The sequence below is a fragment of the Ischnura elegans genome, chromosome 6 (assembly GCF_921293095.1).
Source record: "Ischnura elegans chromosome 6, ioIscEleg1.1, whole genome shotgun sequence".
NCBI classification, from domain to species: domain Eukaryota; kingdom Metazoa; phylum Arthropoda; class Insecta; order Odonata; family Coenagrionidae; genus Ischnura; species Ischnura elegans.
Window position 1 is genome coordinate 87,879,742 of NC_060251.1, and position 27,940 is coordinate 87,907,681.

The window sequence follows — 27,940 nt, forward strand, 5'->3', positions numbered from 1 at the left end:
CTTGGCACTTCCCTGATAACAATAAAAATCCAAAGTCTACCACAACACGAATTCGAGAGGCTTTTTCGCATCCCCCATTGAAGAACCTATCAAGAATCTTTCCTTAGAACATGTAATTTGGTTCGTTGAACCAATAATTCTCGACACCAACGATTTCCCCTTCCGATGGAAAATACTCCAATCTCGTTGAACTCTGGACGGAAAGATATCATCTAAGATACATCAACATCGGGTCCATGGGGCATAATCAGTGCCTCCGTACTTTAAAGAGCTATACACAATTTCTTATGTTGATGTCTGCTGTCGATATCGGGCGTGATAGAGCGATTGCGCATTGAGATCTTTCCATTCATTTCTTGCTTTGCCGCCACCTCCAGCTCGAACCACGAGTTGCGAAACAAACTCGTATCGTTATGGTAGCAAGACTGTATATGTTTTATTTATACTAACTGTATATTAGATCTGTTATCAATGAGAATTGCGTGGGTTACTTTTTGAAATTTATACCGGGAGAAACTTTTCCGCAAGAGCTGTAGTTGAGTATGTGATGATTTCGTTTTTTATACGTAAAATTGGGTGTTGGTTTCATGCGTTTCGGATGTGACTACCAATAGTAACTTCCACATAATCTATTTTACCGTGATGGACTAGTAAAGAAGGTCTTCTATGAATTTTTTCACTGCCGACAGGTGTAGTACATAACTCGTGATCAATGTCTTGATATTTCGTTGGTAGTCAGTCGGTAGATTTGGTAGCTGCCCTTGACCTTTGTCCTTTCTATGTAAATTCATATCATCTGGATGAAATTTTTGTTCATATTGTTTTTGCGCGCAGAATATAAAGTGACACCTGAATTCTCTTGCGCTTAAATGTTGTTTAGTTATCGGTAGGGACGCGGTGGTATTGATAATGAGGAACCGAGTGATATTAATTTTAGTATTCTCTCTATAAACATAGTGTTTAGCAGTCTCTGATCTTTGTTCTCGTTGTTCCATGGGAAAGTGGTTCTATTGCGTGATATTTTTATTTGCAGATCTGATTACCACGAGTGAAATGGAAAGTTTGTTAATAAGCCTTAAAAGTTCGCCTGTTTCTCATTTGTTGCTGGCGATAACCTTCTTTTCCTCAGGACTGGCAATAAACTTATTTCAGTCTATTTTGTGGGTTTTCATTCGTCCAGTCAGCAAGCATGTGTATAGAAAAATCAATTACTATTTGGAGTACTCCTTGTATTCCGGTAAGCGGTTACCTGTTGCATGATGTGGCAGCCATGAGTTGGGAGTCAATAATCCCGTATTATCGCTTTTTCTTTCAGAGCTTGTGTTTTTATGTGAATGGTGGTCTGGTTCCGATATCAAATTGTACATTAATAAGGAAGACTTTGATAAATATTACGGAAAGGAACATGGATACCTTGTGATGAATCACACGTATGAAATTGATTGGATGGTTGGATGGATGTTCTGTGAACGAATACGTGTTCTTGGGGTACGTAGCTTTTTTAAGTATAATACATGCGTGAGGATATTGTGTCAATGAGTTTATGAGATACATTGTGTATGTTGAGGAACCACTTCATTCATAGGCTAAACCTCGCTCAAAGTTAAATTTTACTTTCAAGTCATTTTTGTTGTGTACATTTTACTATATTGTTATTTTAAGTCCATCTAATGAGGGTGAAGTTACTTGATCAACCTCTCGATTCCTATGCTCGGATAAATTGTATTTTGTGCGATCATAAAGGGTCTGCTGTGGTTATGTTGAAATATTTTTTCTCATACTGTATGTAATCCTCTCTTTTATGTATAATAATAGGTACTAATTTATTGCTATGTATTCACCCTTTTCAGAACTGTAAAAGTTATGCTAAGAAGGTGATACAATACGTGCCCACTATTGGTTGGGCATGGAAGTTTGCAGAAAGTATATTTCTTGAGAGAGATTGGGAAAAAGATAAGGAAACTATAGGGAAACAAATAAGGGAACTCGTGGAGTATCCGGATCCAATTTGGGTGAGTTTATTTTCTTGTAATTTCTGGTTGATATTGATGTTGCATTTTTGTATGTTATGATATTTTGAAGACATTTCTTTTATTCTTACATATTAATTTATTCATTTTATATCTCTTTTCCTCTAATGTCTTCTTCATTGAAAAGTCTTCCTATATATGGTTTTTGGTGGTCTTGTGTGTGTATTAACAAAAGAGGGGAAGCAAGTGCATAAATGGTGGTGGATTACTGAATGCATCTGAGAAATTTGTTGTTATGTTCACTTTGATGGCGATACAAAACATAGATGGTTTAGTCAATAACATTAAGGAATCCTGGATTTGATATGATTCAGATGAACATGCTATAATTTTGTGGCAACCCCAGATAATGTATAATTTTGGCTGCAGGACTTGTGAGAGTTAGCGACAAAACAACTGCTACATCGAATCAACAACAGGTGTGACATTATGCAAACCATCCCTCTCTATCTTTACATATATAATTATCTTTCTCCTTAATTTTAAACCCGCCCAACCCTTGCATTTATTAGCAAATTTTTTTGTTAATATATCTATGGATTGACATTTCCTTTCCGTATGGTTTCATTATGTAAAACCACAAGCATTCAGCATGTGTTTAAAGTAGCATACTTAACAGTACTTACAATTTCTAGTGCAGCTCTTGCATCTTGTTTTGCTAGCTTTATCTCCCAGAAGTTTTCAGCTATCCTTTTGACCGTCCATATTATTTATAACCCCATTTTCACCTTGTAATACGTATATTAAATTAGTTCTTATTGGACTAGTGCTGTGGGGTTCCGTCTTAATTCATTGGGCAATGATTAATATAGGATATCATTCCATGTCTATCATATAATTTAGATGAGTATGAGATGTATAAGTATCAAGATGTGTACTCGAATGATGAAAGGACACCAACATGAAACCAGACTACCAGGTTGTTTGCTTCAGATTAACAGTAATTGTTTCAAGCTATTTGCGGGAATGTAGTAAATTATTCTTCATAAGTAAGGTGCCCATTTGGCTTAGTTGCTGGTGTGGTCAACTTGGTACAAGTTGTTTGCTTTCTCTGTATTGATCCTGATTTTATAAGTGACTATATGTATTTGATGCAATTGAGCCTTTATCCAGTACACTATGCCTCAATTTTGCGCATACTCAGGATTTCGTGTTGACTATCAACTGAGTTATTTTGCCGTGAAAATGAGCGTGCAGATTAGGTTGTCTATGTTCATTTGGCTTTATTGAACTGATCACTGAAAGTGTGACACAGCAAAGGTGGGTTAGTCATGGGCTTACTTAGTGCTATATGAGATCTCGGGGCAGATTAGGCCACACTTTCATTATTTCTGGAAGAATTGAAAAGCTGGTTCATAATTTCAATAGTGGCTCTCCAATGATTTTTTATTTCACCAGCTTAATGAACGATGCTTATAAATAATTGATTTTTATCTTCAAGCCACTTTTCTATGCATAGCAAACATCAGATGCATTATACGTGAGAGGTATTGCATATTACCAAGATGCCTTAGAAAATAAGGAACCCGACAAATCAAAGACCTTAGTGTGCCTCTGGCAGATCTGGGCCATTGATCATGTTGAAAAGTGTGTGTTGGGATACTAGAGGCACCCTATTCAGGATGTTAACTAATGCAGAATCAGCATATATGCTAAGGGGGTATAGAAAGCTATTTGACCTTGTGCTCACTTTTCAGACTCCCTTACGAAGTGGCCCGAATCACCACCCCAGTTTCAATTTTTTCCTAGTGTGTGTGCTTCACATGGGGAATAAATTTTGGTATGGTATCATATGTTATATATTGCCGGTCCCGACTCCCGGGTATGATTTTGTCCAACCCCCCCCCCTCCCTTTTCTCCAAAGACGTTAGGATGAGTGAGGTTAGCAAGCGAGACGACACACACGTAATTATTTTTCCCTGAGTCCGAGGAGTCACTGCCTTCGTCCACCACTCCCCTCCTCCGATCCAGGGGTAGGGAAACTCCGATTTCTAGCGACCAGCGCCATTTGATTTGCACAAAAACAGTAAATTTGATGGGTGGCAGAGGAATCGCCGAGTAAGGTGACAAAAACTCCCCCCTTAAATAATAAGATGCCAGTCCTAGTTCCTTTTAACATAAATCACTTTTAATGAATCTCAAACGAGATAACAAAAAAATAACCCTTTAGACACCGAAATACCCCCCAAAACACAAAAATACCTTTAAACACAAAATACCCGTAAACACAATACACCCTTAAACACAATATTTATCAACAATTAAATTCAGCACTATTAAGCGATACCTTCAAAAAAAGGAAGTATCTTAATCTTCAAGGCAGTTTAGATAGCTAAAAAATACAATTGAGAGATTAACACTCTTTAGCAATGTCATTTTTAATAGAAAGACGAATTATCGTCAAGGCAATTCTGATAAATAGTGAACAGTGAGAGATTGACTGAAAAACAAGGTCCTTCTTCTTCTTTGTACGAGCATGAGAGCACAAAACACATACTTTTGGGCGCACTATTACAGCTTTAACCAGCTTCACGAGGGGGAATTGGGGCGTAGTTCGCTTACGCTTCCTTTCTGGCGAGGATCAGTTGTAGAAGATACTCTGGCCAACAGACGGCAGATTGCGTCTGCAGAAACGTGGCAGGTACTTCCTCCAGAATCTTGATCCCCTTCAATGCCCAGGAACATGCGTAGCAGAGTCCACAAGGGCCCTCCTCAGACTTTCCTCCTCACCAGGTGCGGTCCCGTCGTGGTGCGTTTTCTTTCTCTCCTGCGCTGCTCGCTCGTGCGTCACCCTCTTTCTCTCTTTTCTGTCCGTTCAGTCTGTTCTCTTTGTTCTGTCTCCCCTCTCTCTCGCTCGGCTATTTATTTGGTTCCTCTACCCATCGTTCCCCGCACTAACGTGGTCTGCACCTGGCACGTACGGTGAAGACGTTAGCGGTGAACTAGACGAACTACAATCTCACATGTTTTCACCATTTTTCTGTTCACTAATACAATCATTCAAATTCAAGAAATACAAGCAATACAACACAAAAAAAAATATCACACACATAAAATAAACCATCTGGCAACATATTTAAGGGGTTCCGTCACTATATATAAAGACTGGGACTTGGAAAAAATGTTATGGGCATTTATATCTTTTGGAAGAGTATATGGAAGAGCCATGAAACCAGTTTCGATTATACCTGTAGATGATTACATGAAAAAGGATATTGCTTTATGCAATAGACTGATGCAGCGGAAGAAGAGGCTCTAAAAGATTTATTCTTGATACCAAGTATGACATTTGCCATGAAAAAATCATTTGGCTTAGTCATGATTCAAACCCTGATCTCTCAATTGCCTGTGAGGTATGCTACCAGGTTCAAATCAGGGCTTAACCAAGTGATTTTTCATAGCAAATTTAATCTTTGGTGTATATAACTTTGCACCTGTGTGTGATTCAGTACAAATACTTTTTTCATGCTATCTTATTCTTAAGTTACAAGAGTTTGTTTCTATTCATGGTCTTCTAGTTTGTCATCCACATCTCCGATCAGGGTGTCCAGTAGCTTGGAAAAACTTGGAATACTCTTGGAATTTTGGAAATTTGGCAATTTTCCTGGAAAAAAGTCAGTTCTGGGCACATGCTGCATCCAATATACCATGCATCAATGCATTGAATTCTAGTGACTCACCCTAAGACATGCAAAACCAAACTTTGTTTAGGCTTTTGGATTAATTTTCCTGGAGAGCTTAACTCCCTTAGTGAAAGCTGCTCTTCTAATAACTTTGTTCACAAGAATTTTCTCTTAGGGTCGTGGTTTTTGTAATATTCTTCTCTTATTCAGTTACCTTCGGGTCATTATTGGAACTGGTGAGCAGAATATTTTGTGTTCGGGAATTCAGTTCTCAGTTATTGCAGTTTCATCATGGCTATTTCCCATTCATGCAGGATGTTTTGGAGCAGCATATAAAGTGTGTCCTCCATAGTTTTATTTGTAAAGATCAGGATAATGTAATAATTTTTGTACTGTTTTTTCCTTATGCTTTTATTTGTGAGCTGTTTAATTATATTTTGAAATTATATTCAATACATATGTTTAGTTGAACTCATCTAATTAGGGTTACGTGTATATTTAGATTATTTTCTAACATCTTTAGATGATACATAGAGCATCAGAATGATTCTACAACTATGTGGATTTTGGTCAGTAATCTCTACCCCATGAGCAATATTTGGTCAAAAATGCTTATGTTTAGGACTGGATTGGACCCTGGATAGCATAGCAATTGAAAAACCTGGAAATCTCAGGGAAATCTAATTGCTACCCATTGGGCACCTCATCTGGTTTAAATTTGTTATCAATCCTTTCAGGGATATAGTTCAGACATCAAAAGTAAGAAGAATTTTCTGCAATCACCGGTGTAATCGTGTGAGGTGGGCGTGAATATACTGTTGAATGTTTTTTTAAAGGTGTGATCTTGGATTTTAGGAATCTATAATCTTCAGACCCGCAGTCTGGCTGCCGAGAGTTGTTCGATGACTGGCACAAGGGTCTAGTTTGGGGTAGGGAACAAGGTTGCCAGGTAAGGAAGGGAAACATCCACACCACATGTAACAAAAGGGTTCCATGAGGAAAGGAGCTGGAAGAGACGATGAGTGTGAAGGGCCCAAAGGAAGAAACCCCTGCTTAGGTGATTCGAAGAAAGGACTTGTTTTGGTGGTTCATATGCATGTGATAACGTTGTATGACTAGGCGAGGGTATGAGGTGGGTTTGGGGGATAGTGATTGGCTTCTTACCTTGCTGGCAGAGGTATCTCCACCCCTCCTTGTGCTGTTATCGGACAACTCTCGCCGGCTGGACTGTAATCTTGGCTGTCATTCTTGTAATTCTGTCAGAAATTTTCTTTTTATGCCAATGACTCCAGTAACCCTGTGGTTAGTTTGGATTTAAATAACTTGTATCTAAATATGAAAAATTAGCTCTTCTGGAACAGCCATGCAATTGTGGTGATAACCTAGATCCAATCCAGGTTGACAGTTCCTCTCTGTATGCAGCAAATAGTCAATTGGTTTCATTGTGCTGTCTTTGTAAAAAATCACTTAGGGGAGGGTTGCTTGACACTGGTAGGAATTATTCCAATCAGTTTTCATTCTGCATTGTCGATTCTTATTGGTTGCAAATCGATCGGGCTTAGTTTCTGCTGAATATTTTCACTCCGAGGACCTACTTCAAGGGCTCACATCGTTGTCTAAATGAAATTTTTTAGACACAAAAAATTTTGGTGAATTGCAATCCTATCAGAATCAACTGTTCGGAATGAACATCAATCTGAATGATTCCAGTCAGCATTAAGCAGACCCCCCTTGGAGTTGAAATCACCCAAATATCATCTCCGAGAAAGTTCTTTTGAAACACACCCCTGCATGAGAGTATACATAATAATAGCTTAGGATGGAACTTATTGTTGGTTGGGGAAAGTTTGGTTTAAACAGGGCTTTCACTCATACGTGAAAACCTTAAAGCGATGAATAAGCTGTGAATTTTGTCTACTGAGAAAAAAAAACTGGGAAAGTGAATTTCTAGATAAAACCTTAAAAATCTCTAGCTTAATGGCAGAGGATTACAGATCCAGAAAAAAAATCAATGTTGATCACGTTTCAAGGTCAGTCACATGCAGACACTGTCCATGCATTTATCTGCACACGTATATTCAAAGCGCAATTATTCGTCCATGTGCCATGACGATGCATTGACCGTTATCCTGTGATTGAAAGACTGTTAACCAAAGTGCTCATTAGCCCTGGCAAAAAATCAGACTTCTTCACATTGGTGCCACCCCGCTCCCTCCATTTTCCCACTCACAACCTTTAGCCGGCCCTGAATTTTGCTAACGATTGGTGACATAAGAGATAGCACTTTCATTTCTGCATTTCCATTCACGGCATCTGTCGCGTTTGATAAATTTTTAGTTAATGTGCGGACAGTGATTGTTACGTGATCAATATTTCTGCCTTAAATGGCTTATCAACAGACCATGGATTTGACGACATTTAGACCGTGAAAACCTGGAAAAAACTATGACATTTATAATTTATTCAAAGCGGGAACCCAGTTAAAGGATATTTTGTCCTGCTGGTGGCCCTGGGGGTAGGGTAGCTTATGGAATACAATTTGCTGCCCTTACTAATTTTGGTTCCCCCAGATTCTGGACAATGACGTAGGAATACCCACCTCACTTGCTTATTGGGCTCTTGGTCGGACACCTACATTTTCATCTTCACTGGAACCTTAACACAACTACATATTTGGCATATTAAGCATTGTAGACATGGATGGTGGGAAAAATTTCTGGAAAATCTAGGTGTCTGACTACTCAGTTTAAGGGTTTAGTAATGTCAACTAAGAATGGAAATTATTTGTATCCAAAGTTCAAGAAGTTTTCCAAAAAGTATAGTGATCATTTTTTAACTTAATCTAATATGTATCCAGTTTGGGAAGTTTAAAAAAAATAATGTCTTAAAATCCTTCAACCTTATATTTACTCTGTATTTTATTGGTTAAAACTTAGCTGTTTGTTACATGTCATCCACCATTGTGGACTTGCCTTTTCCCAAATTCAGTATTTGGGCTGGATATTCAACCTTCAAATTTATTAACTGTAAACCGTCTCAATGGCACATGCCAAAATTAACAGCTTCTCTAGCAAAGGCCACTGAATAATGTGCTTTACTTTGCATGTCACTCTGATACTATATGTTTCACTATTTGAGGTATTTTTTTTGTATTATTCATAACCTAACATTTTTGAATTATTAAGTAGTTATCATCTTACTAAATTTTGCAACGAATTCGTCAATTATACCAACACTGTTTTTAATGTTATATTTCTTCACAATTTATTTAGATTCCACTCTGAATATGTATGTGGATGGCTTTAGGAGGCTTAGTAAGGAATATGTGTATTGTTTTTTGTCATGCTTCATATGGCTTGAAATTGGATTTTATCTTAACAAATTGGGCCATCTATAATTATTAGAAATCATTTGGGTTTTCTTCTTTGAGCTAAAACTGTCTTTGTCTTCAATTTGATGTACATATGTGCAGCAGACTCCCGGCTACGGTGTATCAGTGTTGTGGATTATCCATGCATGATTTTCACTCTCGCTCAATATTTTCCTCGATCTTTATAAAAAAATAAAATCGGATGCAAAATCATATGAATTACTGCATTAATGATAGGATATACCAGGCTTATATTTCCTTTAGAATTCCCTTCGTAAAACGGAAGAGATCGTGCGCTAGCTGCATTCGTGGAGTACCGTGTTCCTGTTTTCTAAGCCTCCCAGTGCACCACCATGCTCCGTGATGCTCATGGATACACGTCCCGCACCAGTTGCAACCCAGGCAACTTGTGAGGGAGTGGCGTGGTGCCTGACAGTATAGTTTCCGACGTCGAGTAGTGGTTTTGAGGCATTCGTGCAAAACCTCTTTTCTGTATCCGTGATCACTCAGCCACGGATGTGTGGTTTTCGAAGCCAAGCCTTACATGGAGCATTAATAATACGAGTACAACCATATTCATCATCATCATTAGTCCACAATCCTAAGATTGGTTTTTACGCAGCTCTTCATTTCTCTCTCCTATCCGCTAATCTCTTCATAGCTACATATTTATTCTCTTTTACATCCTTTATAACCTGTCCTATATAACTCATTCGGGGCCGTCCCTTGCCCTTTTTCCCTTCCACTTGTCCTTCAACGATTGTCTTCATCAGACCATCGTGCCTCAAAATGTGGCCAACTAAGTTGTCTTCTTCTGGTTAATGTTTTTAGGAGGCTTCTCTTTTCTCCCAGTCTCCTTAGCACTTCCTGGTTACTCACACGGTCAATCCATTTTATCTTCATCATTCTTCGGTAGCACCACATTTCGAATGCTTCCACTCTTGACTTCTCTGCTGCTGTCAACGTCCAACCCTCGCTTCCATAGAGAAACATACTCCATATGTAGCATCTGATGAATTGTTTCCTTACTTCTATGCTGGTATTTTCAGCTGTAAGAATCTTCTTTTTGTAGAAAGCCCTCTTCGTCTGCGCTATTCTACTGTGTATTTCTTTCTTGCTCCGTCCATCGCTGCTAATTCGGCTTCCCAGGTAAGAGAACTCGTTCACCTCTTCAAGCTTATATCGCTGCTAAAAAGATCGCGAACTGGCGAAGAAAGCTCTCAATGAGTCCGGGAAGCACTCTATAATAACATAATAACAGCATAAATAATATATTGTTTGTTTTACGTAAATTATGAATATTACTAGACATAAAGTGGAAGTTTGGGTTATCTGTGTTTTCCGATTATTCGTGCTGTCTCTCCCCATCATTAGCCCAGATAATCGGGAGTGTACTGTTGTTGCAAAGTTAATTGTTTGATATTTTGAATTGCATAATTTCCTTTGCACCGGAATCAGACAGTCAAGTTCAGTTAAAGCCGTCCAGGCCAAGATACGGAGCACGTCAATCGACTTGCTCTGCTTGTTGGGCCGGGAATCCTTTTTTCACCTCCGTACGTGACTAATATCTACTTCCGAGTCTTCCGATCGTGTGTATGGCCTACAGCAAGTTTTTGAACCGAGTGTGTGGTTTGTAAAAAGCTGTAATTTAACGGATGCTATGGGACGGAAACCTCCCTCTATTTTTCTCTCTAATTTTTATGGCCTATTTTCACGACTTAAATGAAAATAAGGCCCGCATTGAGTGTGTTAAGATTTCTCCTCTGTTAGGATGGATAATCGAAGTTCCACTGTAATGGTGTTTTTGGTGAAAATGTTTAAAAGACATGTGTAAATTATTTTCAACGACTGTCTGTGTATAGCGAACAGATCCTTGTATCCCAACCATTAGAGATTATATTAGCATCTTTCATCTTAATTTAAGAGATTGTAAATCTAATGTTTTTATTGTCTTTTCTTCCTTAGTTATTTTATTCCTCAGTGGAACTGATTAGTAAACAATTGATTATATATTTTAATTGAGTCAGCTGCTTTGAATTTTTAATCCATCTTTTATAATACTAGTAGCAGGTATTGTGAAGTAAAATGTATTATAAAAAATATATTTAATCTTTTAGGCCTTAGTTATGGAAAGCTCGGTTGCCTTTTGCAGTTTTATGTTCTTCAAAAATCTCAGTCATGTGTGATAAGCCAAGGAAATTTTGAAACTTATTGTATACCTTAGTGATTTGTATCTCATAGAGTATGTATAATTGTCAATATGAACTGTTACATTACTAAAAGTTTAACATTGATGTGATAATTTGAGTGCACATGCTATTCGTACCCTGAAATAAGTTTACGGCATGTTAGTTGGCATGCTTCACTCTAATGTTTGAATCAAGATTTGAATGCTGCTTCCTCAAATTCATATTTCATTGCATCCATATAAATATTTAATGCATCCCCTAGCATTTTTGCAGTGAGAAAACTGGAACACACAACTTTTGACATCAAATTGTCCAAAAAATTGTGTAATTGACAATTATGTATTATACAAATGATTATTTTGCATGTTATTTAAGTAATATATTTGAGACACTTGAATGTCAAGTGAGTGTAATGAATACAGGTTAAGTGGAATTGAATGCATTATCTAAACTGAACTTCATGCAATTATTGTTTTGAGACAGCATTAATCTTCAATTTATTTCAAAAGATATTTTTATGGTCACACAAACAACATCTACTTCCTGTTTAATGTATTTGTGCTAGCATAAAAACTATTTTTTCTCACTACTCCTTTTTAAATTCATGGAACAGTTATTGACATAATGCTTTTAAAAGCCAGGCAGTTGCTACAAGCTGTTTGAATCACCCCTTTGTCTAATGAAATATTGCTATACTGCATTTTGTACTGCTACTTCTTTGATTCCCATCGCTGCTATGCTATCATGCTATTTGCTTCTTTATTTTATATTTGTCTCCTAAAGTTTGTCAGTGATTTTACATCCACCTTTTACATTTGTTTCAGCTTCTCCTTTATGCAGAGGGAACACGCTTCACTACTGAAAAGCACAAAGCAAGTTTGCAATTTGCCAAAGAAAAGGGGTTACCTGAGCTGAAACATCATCTTACACCTCGTACAAAAGGCTTTGTGTGTAGTGTGCCGTATCTGAAAGAAAAGTTTGGTGCTATTTATGATGTTCAGTTAGCATTCAACAAGTAAGTGTGCCCAGTATAGAAATCACCTGGCCGATTTTAATGCTTAAGCATTTATTGTTACCTAATACTAATTGGGCTAGCTATGTGTTCAGCCATATATTGTTAGCGCTCGTGGCTATCTTTGACCATCCTGTATGATATTTTTCCAGCCAAACCGTCAAGTTTTGTGATTGTGTGTGCAAAGGTTATTTGCTCTGGAAGTGAAATTTTTCCATAATCTCTTGCATAAACCAAGTTGTCCTGATAACTAACTGATTCATTCACTCATCAGCGCCAAGCCTCAACTGATTTAGCTATATCCGTGAAATGTTCAGGGTATACATGTTTGTTGAATGGTATATGTGTTCCAAGAAAATATTTTTTTGGGAAGCAATTTTCTGGCTTGTTTTCACTCAAATAAGTTTACATAGCATAAAGGAAGCGTACTACTGATGGTAAAGACATAAAATTATGTTCTCAGAACATATCATTTGTAGGTGAGGAAAGCTATTTAGCCAGAAAAAAATTTGGGGTTGTTTTTTTTACATTGAAGTTTACTTCAGTTAAGCAAAGAATATTACTTTGTATAAAGCAGTATAATGTCCAGATTATGTCCATCAAGTGGAAAGGATTTTTACAAGAAAAATCTTCGGGGGTTGTTTTAACCCCATTTAAGTTTACCTGTACATTATATTAGAAAATTACTGGAGAGAATATGTAATATTCACATCTAATATCATTTCACCAAACAATCGACATTGTCTATTGTTGGCTTCCCCATGTTATAACACATTTCATGATTGTGCAGCTGACCCCTGGTTGTAATGGTAACTATTCATTTTCTATTTATGTACACAATCCTCATCATTATCAACACTCTTTGTTAATGGAATTTGAAAATATCTTCAGGTTTGACAATGGTTTTTCACCTTATTCATTGTTGGGCTCACAAGGAACTTTCATTTAGTTCTGTCCCCCTGTGATTATATTCAAATTTGATCGAACATTAGCATGGCTGCTGCATTTCCTGTGCCCTCTGGCCTAGGAGCCTAGATAATCACTTTGAAAAATCCATGCCCACAGCTAATATTCTGGTGAGGGACTCCTTGTTCATGGGCCAATAGAGTATTTCTAATGGCAATCCCTTTAGGGGAGGTACTGCCAGTGGGTGGGTCTGGCCCAGGTTATGACCCAAGTTAAGTTATGAGAGGGATAATGATTATCCTTGTTCCCAGGCAACTAGGACACAATTCATTTTGCATTCAAGCTTTTGTCATGGTAAACTTTCAAGGTGCAATTTATTTCAAAATTTCATGTGAAAGAAAGTGGCAGAAGATACTTCATGAATGTTCCTTCTCAGATAGGTTGGTTGCATGGACATAAATGCCTTCTCCATGGTGAATGTCCCTTGTATATATGTGGCAGGAAGGTTGAAAATGGGTTTTTGCACTGTGAATCAACCAGGTCTTACTGCTTGGCCTCTTGTTTACACTTCTTCTAACTAACAATCTATCCATCTCTTTAGGCCCTGGTTTTCTTTTCAAAATTATGCAAATTTATCCAAGCGCAACTAAGAGTCTATGTTTTAATGGTGTGTGAAATATTAATACGTATGTACTATCTTGCCTCCTGTGGTTTTGGTCGCAGGTAAGAAATCAAATAACCAGCACTTGGCTTGTGTAGGTAGTAGTGACATTGATGTCTTTGTGTCATAAACTAGGGATGGACGGATCCAGGATTTTTTTTGGACCCAGAGCCATATCTTCGGATATTTTTGGATCCTAATGCATTTTCATTGTCTGCTATAAAATGAAGTCATTATTCAAGTTTCTTCGGGGTACATACAATCAAAGGAATGCTGTTTAGATTTACGTACACGTTTTAATATTTTTACTGATATAAAATCTTTACACGCTCGGGATGTAAACTGTTACGCTTGCGTTTGTAAATGAAAATAGGTTTCAATCTTCGGATAAACCATTGACTGAATTTTGATATTCCTCATGTAAGTTTCCCCCGAATTTTGTCACTTTTTCATTGCATACTGACTTGTGTTTCACCTGCAAATACTTCAGTTGCGGTGAGGTGGATTTTTTCACTTCCTCGCGGTAGTTTCACATCTCAGTGCACGCACATTAGGGCGGATCGCAAAAATCGATTTTTTTCAAATCCATCTGGCCCAATGAAAAAAAGTTGTGGGACCGATCAAAAATAAGGCCTGAAAAATTTGAGACCTGTACGTGAACCCCTGACCCTCGCTCAAATGCAATTTAGGGGGGGAGGGTCAAAATTCGAAAAATATAATATTTTATGGTCATTCCCTATAGATTTTGCCGAGTTACTGCCCTTCTAGGGCAAAAATTTCGTGCATTTTGACGTATCTGCCACCGTTTAGCCACAAAATGCCTAATTTGAGTCCGCGTCCGCGAAGAAAATATTCCAACGCCCACGCAGCGTCGCGGATACCAGAGCCGCAGGCCGATCCCTTCCCCTCCACGCTCGCTTCTCCCCCTCCCACGCCTCTAACACAGCAAAATTCATCCCGCGCATGCTGCTAGGAGGTCGTTTATCTTTCATAATATAAATCAGAAGATGGTAGACGGTAAAAAACGATGCGTAGTGAGACGACTTGTCCCTTATTTGGCGCCTCGTCGGCGTTAAACAAAACCGATGTTACCAACTATTAGAGAAGTGATGAAATAATTTTAGACCTGCGCGCGCAGGAAAGGAGACTACGGTCTATGAAGACGCCTGTCGAGTGGCTATGAAGGTTTGGGAACTTAGGTTATGCACTTCTATTCCGGTATTGTCCGACAGCTGTGACTAAATGGATGAATAAGGGTGAAGGCCGCCAGCGCACCCTCCCCGCTCCCCTCTAGAACGCCCCAGATGCTGCAAAATTCACACCAAGTGCGTCTTTCTTCGTTAGTCTTACTAATATTTGATTTATCAGCATCGTCCAGTGAGGAACAATCACGAAGGAATTATTCAATTACCTGCTTTCCAGTCTGTATTTCTTATGTTATTGTCATTCCTTGTCTTTTGCTGCTGTCAACAAAGTTTTGGTAAATTATTTCGCGAATCTCTCGTCCGTATGTATAATAAAAGGAATATTGAAATTTAAATTTGAACTTTCATCAATAGATTTTTAAATCCCGCAGCGCTAAGCTCGGATACAGCCGAAGGAACCGGAGTCTCTCTCCAATATATCATCAGCGGGTAGTACTTTACGTCGATATTAAAATCCAGCAATTAAAAAATATCTCGGATTGGTCGCCAAACGCATCCTTGCGGAAACGCATATTGGGTCCCTAGATTACCCTCCCAACGTTTATGGCGCAAACCCAAGTCAACATAGTGCAATTAGCAAATAGACCACTGTAAGGGATGAAATACGATTTGATGCTTTCCCGGCGAATGATGTGGGTAAACTCTTTTTGGGGTTCAACAAAATTTATCTCTTATGATGAGCCCCCAGTCGGAGCTTGAAATGTTGGCCATTATGGAAAAATTAACCCGGTGGGAATCCCGAGAAGTCTACCCACACTGCAAGGGATGTTGGAATTATGCTTATAGCAAAGGGATGATGCTTCATTTTTGGGCGGTATTCGCTTGGTACCATCATAATCAAATCCTTTTTAATTCTGTGTATCTAATTTTCACTCGGAAAGGAATCGATAATCGCAGATTTTATAACTTTTGCTAATCCTCCGACGGAGGAGGCAAAATTCCAAAAGTGGGACCCTGTTTCTTCAACTAACACCACACATTCCCCTATAAACTTGTATTGATAAGTCCTCTTCCCTTTTTTCATCAGACAAGAGTATAGTCTTTCATTCCAATAAAATGAGACCCTTTGATGACACCTCTCTTTTCTTATTCACAGTAATTAGCATCTTTTTCTGTCTACGTAAGTAATTCCGGTATACTAGCTTTGATATATCTTACGAAGTTATGACTTTTGCGTCAGCTAAAGTTGCGGGAACGATCATTGCTGTTGCTTGGTTCTTGCATATACCTCTATCACAGTTGGCAGACGCATTTTCCCCGAAGAAGTTCCAATTTGAGGTTATGGTCGTTAATGTTTATTTCACGAGGAAAGTAGAGATACAAATCGGCTAATTTCTCGCCATTTTAATTTTCTTCGGATGAATTGATGAAGAAAACTTTTGATACTATTTTCCCGTGCAAGAATTGACGATGATGACTCAACGCTCGATTCCTACGATTCCCTTTTTTCCTCAGTTGTCGAGTTTCTTTAGGGTTCAATCCAGCAGCCATCATCTTTCTTTTCGTCAGATTGTCTCTCAAAATACTTCTCATTGGGGGAACCTTATGCTCCTCCATGCACTAACACGCAAAAATATCGCATAATTTAAAATGCTCCTTTAAAATTGTTTGAGTCTTATACTTCAATAAAACCCTACTTTTGGCCTACTAGTAGTATTAGATTTTCCGTAAGTTTTAGTACTTCCTGTGGTACCGCGAAATCTATTTAGTCACATTCAAAATGGAAGAGAAGCGCGTCACCATAGTTCGCACACCTTCATAGCCACTCGAGAGGCGTCTTCATAGACCGTAGTCTCCTTTCCTGCACGCGCAGGTCTAAAATTATTTCATCACTTCTCTAACAGTTGGTAACATCGGTTTTGTTTAACGCCGACGAGGCGCCAAATAAGGGACAAGTCGTCTCACTACGCATCGTTTTTTACCGTCTACCATCTTCTGATTTATATTATGAAAGATAAACGACCTCCTAGCAGCATGCGCGGGATGAATTTTGCTGTGTTAGAGGCGTGGGAGGGGGAGAAGCGAGCGTGGAGGGGAAGGGATCGGCCTGCGGCTCTGGTATCCGCGACGCTGCGTGGGCGTTGGAATATTTTCTTCGCGGACGCGGACTCAAATTAGGCATTTTGTGGCTAAACGGTGGCAGATACGTCAAAATGCACGAAATTTTTGCCCTAGAAGGGCAGTAACTCGGCAAAATCTATAGGGAATGACCATAAAATATTATATTTTTCGAATTTTGACCCTCCCCCCCTAAATTGCATTTGAGCGAGGGTCAGGGGTTCACGTACAGGTCTCAAATTTTTCAGGCCTTATTTTTGATCGGTCCCACAACTTTTTTTCATTGGGCCAGATGGATTTGAAAAAAATCGATTTTTGCGATCCGCCCTAACGCACATGGTTCTCTTTATGTCAATAAAATATTTTCTACACAACGAAAGACATTTTTATCGGTATATCATTAAATTAAATCACAACTGCGCAATCTGCAACACAATTAACAAAGTTTAGAACAATATAAGTGTCATGTGTGATGAGTTGCGGTTACAGAATGAGACGACCACTAAGCGAGAGGAATGGGTGGGTAGCAGAGGCACGTGAAACAGAGGTGTAGGGGAAGGAGTGCGATCCCTCTGTCTTTCAAGCAATGACACTGCAAATGAGGAAGTCAAGGAGGAACATGTCAGATCTTGCTATTTTGTGATGTCGTTGCCTTCAAAGTGAAGCCGGGCAACCTATGAGACATATACCAGTTGGTGTTTCCGGGCCATATCTTCTTATTTGACAGTACTACTGACATGCCTGTTTCTATGAAAATTGTGCTGCTTGGACAATGTTGAATATTTGTATAGTCTTGTTGTAATAAAAAAAAACTTTGTTTCAATCAATTTGAGCTTGAAAAACCTAAATATGCTAGAAATGCGACGCGTTTGGTCTCATTCTTTTTCTAATCTCGTGCACGTCTTCCAATTGCTGAAAACTATCGAGACATCTTTGGGTCCACTAAGTCATTCACCTAGCATTTGTTCATCAGAAACAGAGAATTGAAGCAGTTAAGATGAAAAAGGTCAGTTGGTGAAATGGGGTAGGGATGAATCATGCTTCCATGGTTCTTGTGCGACTTGATATTCTTCGAAGTTATTGATTTATGGACTGTGTGGTCTCGGAAAGGAGAAAAAAATATCAGAGGCATGGGGTGATGGAGGGCCGAGAGTGTTTTTTTTAATCTGCGACATCGTCACTTTTGACGTAGCTGATATCCTATGGCGTTAAGATTCTCCCGATGGTTGTTCAATCTCTTTGTAAAGACCTGTTTACACGATACATTAACACGTATGGGTTAATGTCTAAATGTATGAACGCGAGAATAAATGCCAAAATGCACTGTGTGAATGCATGCACAGAAAATGGAACCTGTTCTAATTTGGTTCATGAATTCGTACATGTTCCGTTCCGGTCAACAAAAATCATTCAGGCAAACAGACATTAACTGGTACGTGTTAATGAATCGTGTAAACAGGCCTTAAGAGTCACACTATGTGCCTGTCATATTTTGCCATATAAATTTCTGTGGCTGAAATTCTGTTGCATAACCCTTACGAGAGCTATTAAACAAAATGGTTCATGAGTAGGACAAGCATCGCAGTGCAACAGAGCTTGTGGAGGTAGGATCGGAACTCTTTCCACTCCCTCATAGGGGACGCTGCATTCACTGAAGCATAAATTTAAAATTACTGATCCAGATCCGATGAAGGGCAATATCTGCAGATATTTGGATCCAAAGTATCAAATCCGACCATCCCTATCATAAACCTTTAAGTTTTAATTATTGTTACGGCTTTTATTTCAGGACTGGTTTTTTTCTCAGTATTTTCCTTATCTTTTTTGTCTTTGTTTGCAGTACTGTACAGCAGGGGAAATGGCTGATTCTTGATTCCTCAGTCGAGCAAGCTAGGGTGGGGGGAATGATGAGGTCTTCATGTTCTCCTATCTAGGATGTACTTAAATGTATTCACCAATTGTCTTGATTCACTGTTGATGCCAGTGACAGAGGAATGGGTGGGTGACTGCAAAAATAGCAAGTTTTCATGAGGATTCTCAATTTGCCAGTTTTTATTTTCTTTGAAGAGAAATTAAAGGCCTAGTTCCTTCACTTTTGATCCATCTTGAGTGACTTACAATTAGAGCATTAATTTCTTCCCTGTTGTTGCATTGTATATCATGATTTTGATCAATTCGAAATTCAGGGAAACCTTAATTTTTTCTTAACCCTTTGAGCCTCTGATCACTCAAATCACAATGTTTATCTGGTGTGTGTGTATGTGTGCAATGCACATTCTTTGGTGAGTAATATTTTGTAATGCTAGTTTGAAGTAGCTTTTTTTCCATCACATCCTGCCTAATGAAATTTTGCACCAGCAGATCTGTATTGAAGGCACTAACGAAGTATTTTTAACCAGATTTTATTGCAGCACTATCCCAGTCTGTTACCTGCAGAATATTTTATTTACTAAAATCTGGGCTGTCAGCATATCACAGCCATCATGGGCACCTTCATTTATCTTGCAATTTGCATGTTTTGGTTAATGTTCTAAAAAGTACATGCATTGAATTTCCTTGCATTCCATTTAATATCGTCACTAGTTTGCCATACTATATTGTTCTCGGGTGGTATAGTTTTAAAGCACTGTAAATTTTTAATATCTCTTCTGACCAAGGTAAATGCACAGTCACAGGTTCTCCAGCCATGTTTGTTCTTTATGAATAGCAACAATTTCAAAAGGAGGATGGCTTTTGAAACTGCTGTCACACGTAAACAGCAAATGCAGCTGGAGAATGTGGAACTGTGCTTTCAAAAGGGCCTTGTCGTGGAACCCGTTTGACCAAATATCTGACTAGCTCCTTGGTTCATGTATTTCTAATCCTACAATTGTATTAGGATGAATATTATGTATGTACTCTATTTTTATTGAAAAAGTATTGAGGAGCCTGGGGTGTGGGATTTAAAAACATTAGGATAATTGAACTTATGAATGTTCATATTTTGTTAGTGTTCTTGATTCAGAGCTTTTTTCTCAAAAACTAAACATAAATGTCCAATTACTGTTGGAATACAGTTAAAGTTCATTATAATGAGTGTGGGAAATAGACAAGGTAGCAGTATAAGAAGTGATTTTTTGTGTTGGTGGGTCCATATGGAAAATTATAGGGAAATAATCCGCTTGTTGGGAGTGTTCTTGTTTGCGAGTCTGTTATGCTGTGGATGTGATCCAGTATGAATTTATAAAGCTTAGGATAACTCCGCATAAAACTTAGACCAGGGAATGGTTTCAAGATCATTTAAGACTCATATCACCAAGATACGGCATCATTGTGGTAGACAAATCCTATTCATCTTCGCTAAAAGTTATTAATATCATCGCTTACTCTTATGTATTTAATTGTATGCCTGGGGACTGCCGGGAAGCTAGATGCAAATGAAAAAGTTTTTGACTTGATTTACTCCAAAGAGTGCTCTCCTTCATTCCCAGCATTGACTATTATTGCTTGCATCTTACATCCATGGAGTTTGAAGTCCCTCTATCCAAGATGATCGCTTGATGTATTAAAGATCTTCCATCATGACCCCTACAAAATACCCGATTGACTACTTCATTTAAGGAGACCAAGACCCTGCTATGAATTCGTCTGTTCACGTGCTCACTTAGAGTTCTGAGAGAAGAAGGATTTTTCACTTTCCTGGGAAGTAAAGGGCTAATACAAGGAAAGTGAGCATTCCAGATATGGACTTTCCATAGGATTGGAAGATCTTCCTATTCTAGGGGAGTATCTTCCAAAATTTCCCATTGAATACGACTGCTCCATAGACTCTCAGTCTGAGTGCTCGGTCATTTTTTGGAGTGGTCTTTTTGACCGGTAATATGCCTGGAACTCGTTGCTGATTGCCGGGAGTTCAAATATTAGTCCTAGGAGGCTAATGGTGTGTAGCTAGATGAGCATTCAAGGAATTGATATTCCAGCCATGGAATTTCCTCTTGACTGTGACAGCTCCTTAGACGTTCAATTAGAGTTCTTAGTTATTTATCAGAGTAGTCTTTTTAACCACAACATCCCTGAGCACTCGTTTATAATTGCTGTCAATTCAGATAGTCTTGCGAGGTTGCCCACGGTGTGTTGCTCAACAATTAAATCACTCTACCATAACTCTCAATGTACTGTTTCCAGACTGGGAGGCCGACAATACGTGTGTATGTGGTAGTCCACTCCCATGCATATAGCTGTTATTGACGGAATATACTCCAAAACCTTAAAAGATGTATGATGAACAATAATTGACTGGAAGATTAAAACAGATTTATTATTTTCCAAATGGAAAATGTCATTTTAATGCATATTCTATTTGAATATCGATGACATTAGTACATAAAGAAATCAAATTTCATCTTTTCATTTGTTCTCCTTTGTCCCAAATGCATTTAAGTGATTTTCTATACTTGCAAAGAGATTTTACTGTCTTTGTTTGTATGAACATTGTTTGTATCCTCTTCAGGCACAGGACACATTATGTATATGTATTTAGTCACTGACAACAGCATTGAAGTGCTGATATTTTGTGTTGTAGTAATTGAAGTGCACAAGCTTGTAATATCAATTCAGTAAGATTAACAAAATGTCGACTCTTCTCTAACCAACTTCATTTCTTTATCCTCTCTTTATTTTAGTATTTTGTGTGTGTTTTGATGTTAATGCTGTGGTGTTTGCTTTCTTCCCTCAGATCTGATGCCATTAAGCCCACTCTAAACAATTTACTTATTGGTAAGAAAGTCATGGCCCACATGTACATTAACAGGATTCCCATGGATGAAGTTCCAGTGGAAGAGGAGGCTTGTGCTCAATTTCTAAAAAATCTTTATTTAAAAAAGGTATGGTTCTATTCGGAGCGCACATTAATTTTTGTTCATGTGGTGCTAATGGATTTAAAAAATGCAATTATATTTTGCAGAGATGAATAGATTTGTATCTGTTCAAATTAAGGCTGTAATAATTAAGTTATTTAATTTTTTTCATCCAATGAAACTGACATAAATTCTAGATTTGCTTTCCCTGTAGATTAGGGGCTTATTTCCTCCAGATGCTTACTCTTACATTGTCCTGTGCTTAATTACATATTTGTAGTCATATACTCCATCAAAGACTTCGCCAAGATCTTGGTGAGATTGTATAATTTATGTATTGGAAAAGGTGTAAATGATGTACGAAAAAAATATATTTGGGTTGTGCGTGTAACTATTAGTGTGATAAAAATAATGAAACTGTTGAACTGGTCACAGCTGTATTTACTTCGATTGTTAATGTAATCAAGTTTATCAATGACATTAAATTATTAAAATAATAGCGTGTGTAGCACAACAGCTTTATTACTTTGTCAAGTATGCAATACTGTTCTGCCACTTCGCACCATACAGTTGACTTCATTACAGCATTTTTCAATGCCTTTGTGTCATCTTTGGGTTTGAAAGAAACAGATGTAGTTAAGTCTACACGTCATGCATTCTTAAAGAATTGCTATTATTATGACGAAAGAATTTCTTTCTGGAAAAAACAAAACCATTTGGAAAGCAGTAGTATAGTACTGTGTGCTCTTAATTTGAAAAAAAAACTGCATAATTGCATAGTATTTTTGATGCTTAATTATCTTCAGGTCATATTGCATCTTGCTACCTTTAGGTAATACTTAGGCATCCAATCTCAATTTGAGGGAGATTTAATCAATTAACACTGAAAAATACTGGGTAAGGTGCTCATCCATTTTGCCACATTGCACAAAGTCGCTGTGAAACAAGTTGAATTAATCATTTATTGCAATGTTTCATCACTAACAATAGATTTTTTCCCTGATTTATTTTTCACATTTATAATTTTTCCATCAGGACCGTATGCAGGACAGTTTTTATAACACCGGGGACTTCTTTCAAGAGAGTGGTGTACCTCGTACAGATGTATTCACCCTTCCTAGGAGATCATATTCTTTTCTTAACACTGCTGGTTGGGGAATAGCTGTACTTTGCCCTATGACCTACGTTCTGTTGGGTTTACTCACCTCGGGCTCAACCATCCAATTTGCCTTAGGTGTAGGCATCATTGCCATCTGTAAGTATGCCTATTTATTCATTTTTAAAATTTATTTTTCTCATGTCTTTTTTGTTTGTTGATGACTAACCAAAATGAAATTGCTAGTGATAGCAACATACCATTGGGAATCAGAACAGTGACTGGTTTCGCTACCATGGCAAGCACTTGGGTCACAGATAATATTTTTTATTACTTTTCTTATTGGGTCAAAGGTAGTCTCTTTTGGGACAAAACTGAAGTCTACCTTTGAACTTGTGGAGCATATTTGTTGTATGCTATGTCATTGAGTGTAAAGAAATTTAAACAGCATTCTTAATTTGAAAATTTGAGCGAAGAAAATTTGCACAAATTAATCATGCAATATGCTTCCATGTTGGCTTCCTTGGCTTGTCAGTGGTCATTCTTAGCACTGTTGTAAAATTAAAAGAAAGCAGAAAAGTTTCTATGGAGAAACTTCACAGAAATACAGTATGTACCAGAGGTTTTGGGCGGGTATAGGTGTTTTAGATAAATTTAGTGATTGAATTCTACTCAGGTGATTGTGCAGGAACTGATTTCCATGTTTGGCTGCCGTGGCATACTTCTGGATCAGAAAACAGTACTGTTGTGAAGGATACATGTTATAATCTCCAATATGTGCATTCCATATTGTACATAAGAGCAAAACTAACTGGGAATGTTAACTAATTGTTACACCCCCATTCCAATCATAATTTGTATGCTTATTATTCTGTGGGGATGTTCATCTTCTGTTCAATCATTGTTCATCTTAAGTTCATGAGGATATGTTCCATTTCCTCGTGAACTGCAGTGCCAAGCATCTGGCAGAGGGTTATTTTCCCGCAACTTTTAAATTTGGGGGAAAATAACCCTCACCAGCCAATCATGCAATGTATGCCCATGTTTTCTGGCTTGTCAATGGTCATTCCCAGCACATGATTGTCTAGCTGAGATGACACCAAGTTTTTCTAGAGCTGATTCAGGTTTGCCAGTTGAAGATGTTTTATGAAACTGGGTTACTTAAGGCAATTATTATTTTCTACATTGTTGAATCAGTTAACACTCACTATCTGGGGTGTACTATCCTGCAGTAGGATTGCGACCAGTAAATTTAAGTATTAAGTATGTATGAGGTATTCTGGCAGTACCCCCTCCCTTCATTGACTTCTCTCTTCAATTCACAATACGGCCTATTCCCTCTCATTCTATCTAAAAAATCCTATTCTCCTCCTTCCTCTCCCTTGTTTATCCAACATTCTAATCTCTAACATCTAATATAAAGAAATGCAAAAAACTTGATAATGCCACATAAATTTAATACTGTATGACCTAGGTGGCATGTCATCATCTGATGCATTTGCATCACACTTTAAAGTTTTTTGCATTTCATTATGTTAAGTAGATACCATGAAGTCATGCCTGAAACAAAGAATTACTCTTAACACCTTTTTCAACATCCCCTCGCTGCTCAGTACTTGTTCCATCCATACCTTGTCTCTCTTCCATATCTCACCTAGAAGATGCCTCTCCTCACCCACCATGTCAAGCACTTAGTCGTTCCTCTTCCTCTCTGTCCACTTCACCTTTTCCATTCTTCTCAATAAAAATTAAATTCCTTTGATATAGCTCTTTGTGTTATGTCAGGGGAAAGACTTTTTTTAAGTCTTATTTTTCAATTAGTTGATCAGCAGATTAAGAGATACACCACACAATTTTTTCATTCAATTTTCAGTTTTCTTCCTCCTTTACAAATTGATTGGGATGACCAAGATCAGTAAAGCTTCTTCGTATGGGATGCAGGACAAGAGGAGCCCATCCAAAAAGACTGAATGACTGATTATGTGGAACTCAAGGGTGGAATGGAAAATATTTGCTTACAAATTCAAGTGTTTGAAGTTTTTATAGTTATTTCTGTTGTATTTCATCTAGCTCCCATTGCAGATGTTAATCCCTTTAAATGGGTTTGTTGATATCTTGGCGAATTGTTTTTCTTCTAGAGTAGTTACTTTTCTGGTGTCTCCTAATTAGGTATTTTATTTCCCTGCAAGTATTTATTTTACTGGTTTAAGATCGAAAATGAATGTCAAGGCAAACAATCATTCCATTCGTAAATGAGTCAAAAGGAAGAGGATGATCCTGTGAAACTGGCAGAGCCACCTCATTTGCTAATTTTGTATGGCAAAGCAGGAGGAAGTTGAACTACATAGTTAGGAGAGCTATAGAGTTAAGGGAAAACATATTTTTACTCGAAAGACATTATCTTTTGTAACATGCTTTCTTACATACTGAAAGAGAAAGTGTTTTGGAATGAAACTCAAGCCATAATGGCAAACCAACACATTTATGAGGACCTGTTTCTCATTTGTATTCTTACTTTCTAATGGTGGTGTTGGTGAAAAAAATCTATTTTCTTTGGGGGAAACTATCACTCGTTGCCTCCAGGTTCGTTAGTCCTAAGTTTGTGGCAAAAGAATAGAAATACAAAGTATTTTCCCATAGCTTGTAATTATCATTACCATTGTTTGTTCATAAGAAAAATTTATTTGTGAAGCACAAATGTATTTAATTATTCAGAAGTGGAGCACTTACATTACCATTACCAGTACCTTGAAGCTCTTAGTCATTATTTTTATACTTTAACTAACATGTTGGTAATTAAATATTGAAAATGAATTTTGTAATCTTCTGAAAGGTTCTAAAGGGGCTGTGGTAATATTTTATTCACAAATTTGTGAATCATCTAAAGCAGCATTTTTGTGCTTAAATTTATAAAGAACAAAGTATGCATTTAGTCTATTGTTTTCTTGCTGCTTTAGTCGGGAGCAGAGATGCTTCGATACCTAAACAGGTACATTAGTGTGGGTTTATGGGGTAAGTGGAGTTCTATTTTAAAGCACCATTGCACTTGCATTTTCAAAAATTGAATTTTTAAAAGAAAGGTTGCGTTGATTTCCATTCTGCTTGTTTGTTTTCTGTGAAGTGATTCTCTCTACGCATGAAACAAAATTAGTACAGGGAATATTTTTGATTTGCACCATTTCACTATTTAAAACATTGCCATTGTTGAAGATCAGTTATTCACGGCATTTGTTAACATTTTGTACGTACCGATGGCATCCTTTTACTCTAGGGGTAATTTAATCTCCAGCGCCATTCCATCAGGTCAGATTGTGCAATCTTATCTAATTGTGGCAGTGCCTCCTTTTTTCCCCTGTTATCCCTCCTCTCCAGGCACGTGGGGCATAGAAGTCTCGGGCTTCAGTTCCCTAGACGGAAGAGGTGTATCCCCACTGGCCCGACCTGGGTATCTGGTTACTTTGATCACTCTTGCCTCACTGTGAGTGATTTGTCCAACTGACTTAAGTTGTGTACGCTGTTGGAAGGGTTATGACTGGAAGATTTCATGTCCCTTTATCTCCACATAACTGCCTATGTTGCAAATTATTTATACAGGATTATCAGGTTGGAAATTTTAAAATGACAGTTTTTATCGCATGTAGCTTTAATACCTCTCTTACACTGTTTTGTTGTCTACATCTTTAGAATTTGCCGTTAAATGTCTCTCTATCTGGGCCCCACTTCCCTTGTAACATGGTGAACATCTTAAGTGTTAGTTTTTCTCAAGCCTGTATGTCAGTTTGTTCTCTGTTTATTGGCATACTTAATATACCTGTTGTTCACTTAATGAGTATTGTGGTTCCTGCAAATGTGTATAGACTGAACAAGTTATCAGAAGTTGTTAATTGTTTTGTGTGAGCTATTAGTTTCCAAGGGCATTTAATGTTGGTGAATAGGTTTACCTTCCCTTCTAAATAGATACCAGAAAGCTCTATCTTATGTTTGGGCAAAGATGTAAAACTTTATTTTGGACATAATTCAGTAATTAACCACAGCTACTGCTCATTGGTGTATTTTTTTCACAATTCTCTACTGCCATGCAGTGGCATGTAATAGGTGTAGAAAATGTTATTGTGCCTTCATTCCACAGAAATGTGTGTTGTCTGGGAGTTGGTTTTGTACTACATCCATTGATGTCATTAATTTGTCTTGGTTTGTGCAAATATGTGAACCACATTGAATAATGCAGTTACAAATCACAAGTATTTTTATTTTCGAACATGTGGGTATACTGTAGCAGTGCAACTCTGGTACAATTTTTTCACTCCAGAGTTGCATTATGTGTTAATTGTCATGGGTGGAAATTTAAATGAGACATTTTAGTGACTGTCATATTTGAGCCCTTCTTAGTGCTTTTATCATTAAGTCTCACTAAAATCATTAAATTTACCTTCAATTTCATGCTGTAGTACATTTTATAGCACATTTTAATTTTAACGACCATAATCAAGTACTTCATTTGTACTGGGCACAATTTTCAATGTTGTTCTAAAATATTGAAATTCTTCATCAATTTGACGTGTTTGGTTTCAAAAGATATCATTCTTTCCTTGGTATTGACATTTGGATGTAGGTTTGTGCAGTAACTTTCTGTTTTCTAAGTTTCTTAACTTACGTTGCTTGAATAGCAAACTTTTATAAAAGTTTTAACCATAGGGAGCAAATGTATGGTAGCTGTAACAAGTTATTTGCTGAAATTGGAATGGATATTTTCATCATTAAATAGTATGTGAAGCCGTTTGAGATGTACGTACAAATTTGTAACTGGGAGTCATGTTTCTGTAAAACAATGACGGATTATTTTGTGACTTTTGTGTACTGTGTTAGAAAAATAATTAAATGACATTGCGTGAGCCCTTACACTCATGCAGTCATAAAAAAATTGTTCATTAGTATTGACTTCTTTATTTATTGCT

The 27,940-nt window shown here is 37.6% G+C and overlaps 1 protein-coding gene across 5 annotated transcripts; it reads left to right on the top strand.

Moving 5' to 3' along the window:
* The first annotated feature begins 312 nt into the window (after window positions 1-312).
* Window positions 313-27,842, top strand: LOC124161116 (1-acyl-sn-glycerol-3-phosphate acyltransferase gamma-like). Of its 5 annotated transcripts, none has more exons than XM_046537333.1 (8): window positions 313-416; window positions 1,034-1,237; window positions 1,316-1,488; window positions 1,851-2,012; window positions 12,037-12,227; window positions 21,769-21,916; window positions 22,925-23,144; window positions 24,859-27,842. In XM_046537333.1, exons 2-8 carry the CDS (start codon window positions 1,054-1,056, stop codon window positions 24,957-24,959), a joined length of 1,179 nt encoding a protein of 392 aa, XP_046393289.1. In that variant the 5' UTR covers window positions 313-416; window positions 1,034-1,053; the 3' UTR covers window positions 24,960-27,842. The 5 variants fall into 5 exon arrangements, with proteins under 5 accessions (XP_046393289.1, XP_046393286.1, XP_046393287.1 ...); XM_046537330.1 differs by having other exon boundaries at window positions 318-540; XM_046537331.1 differs by lacking the exon at window positions 313-416 and adding an exon at window positions 563-689.
* The last annotated feature ends 98 nt before the right edge of the window (window positions 27,843-27,940 follow it).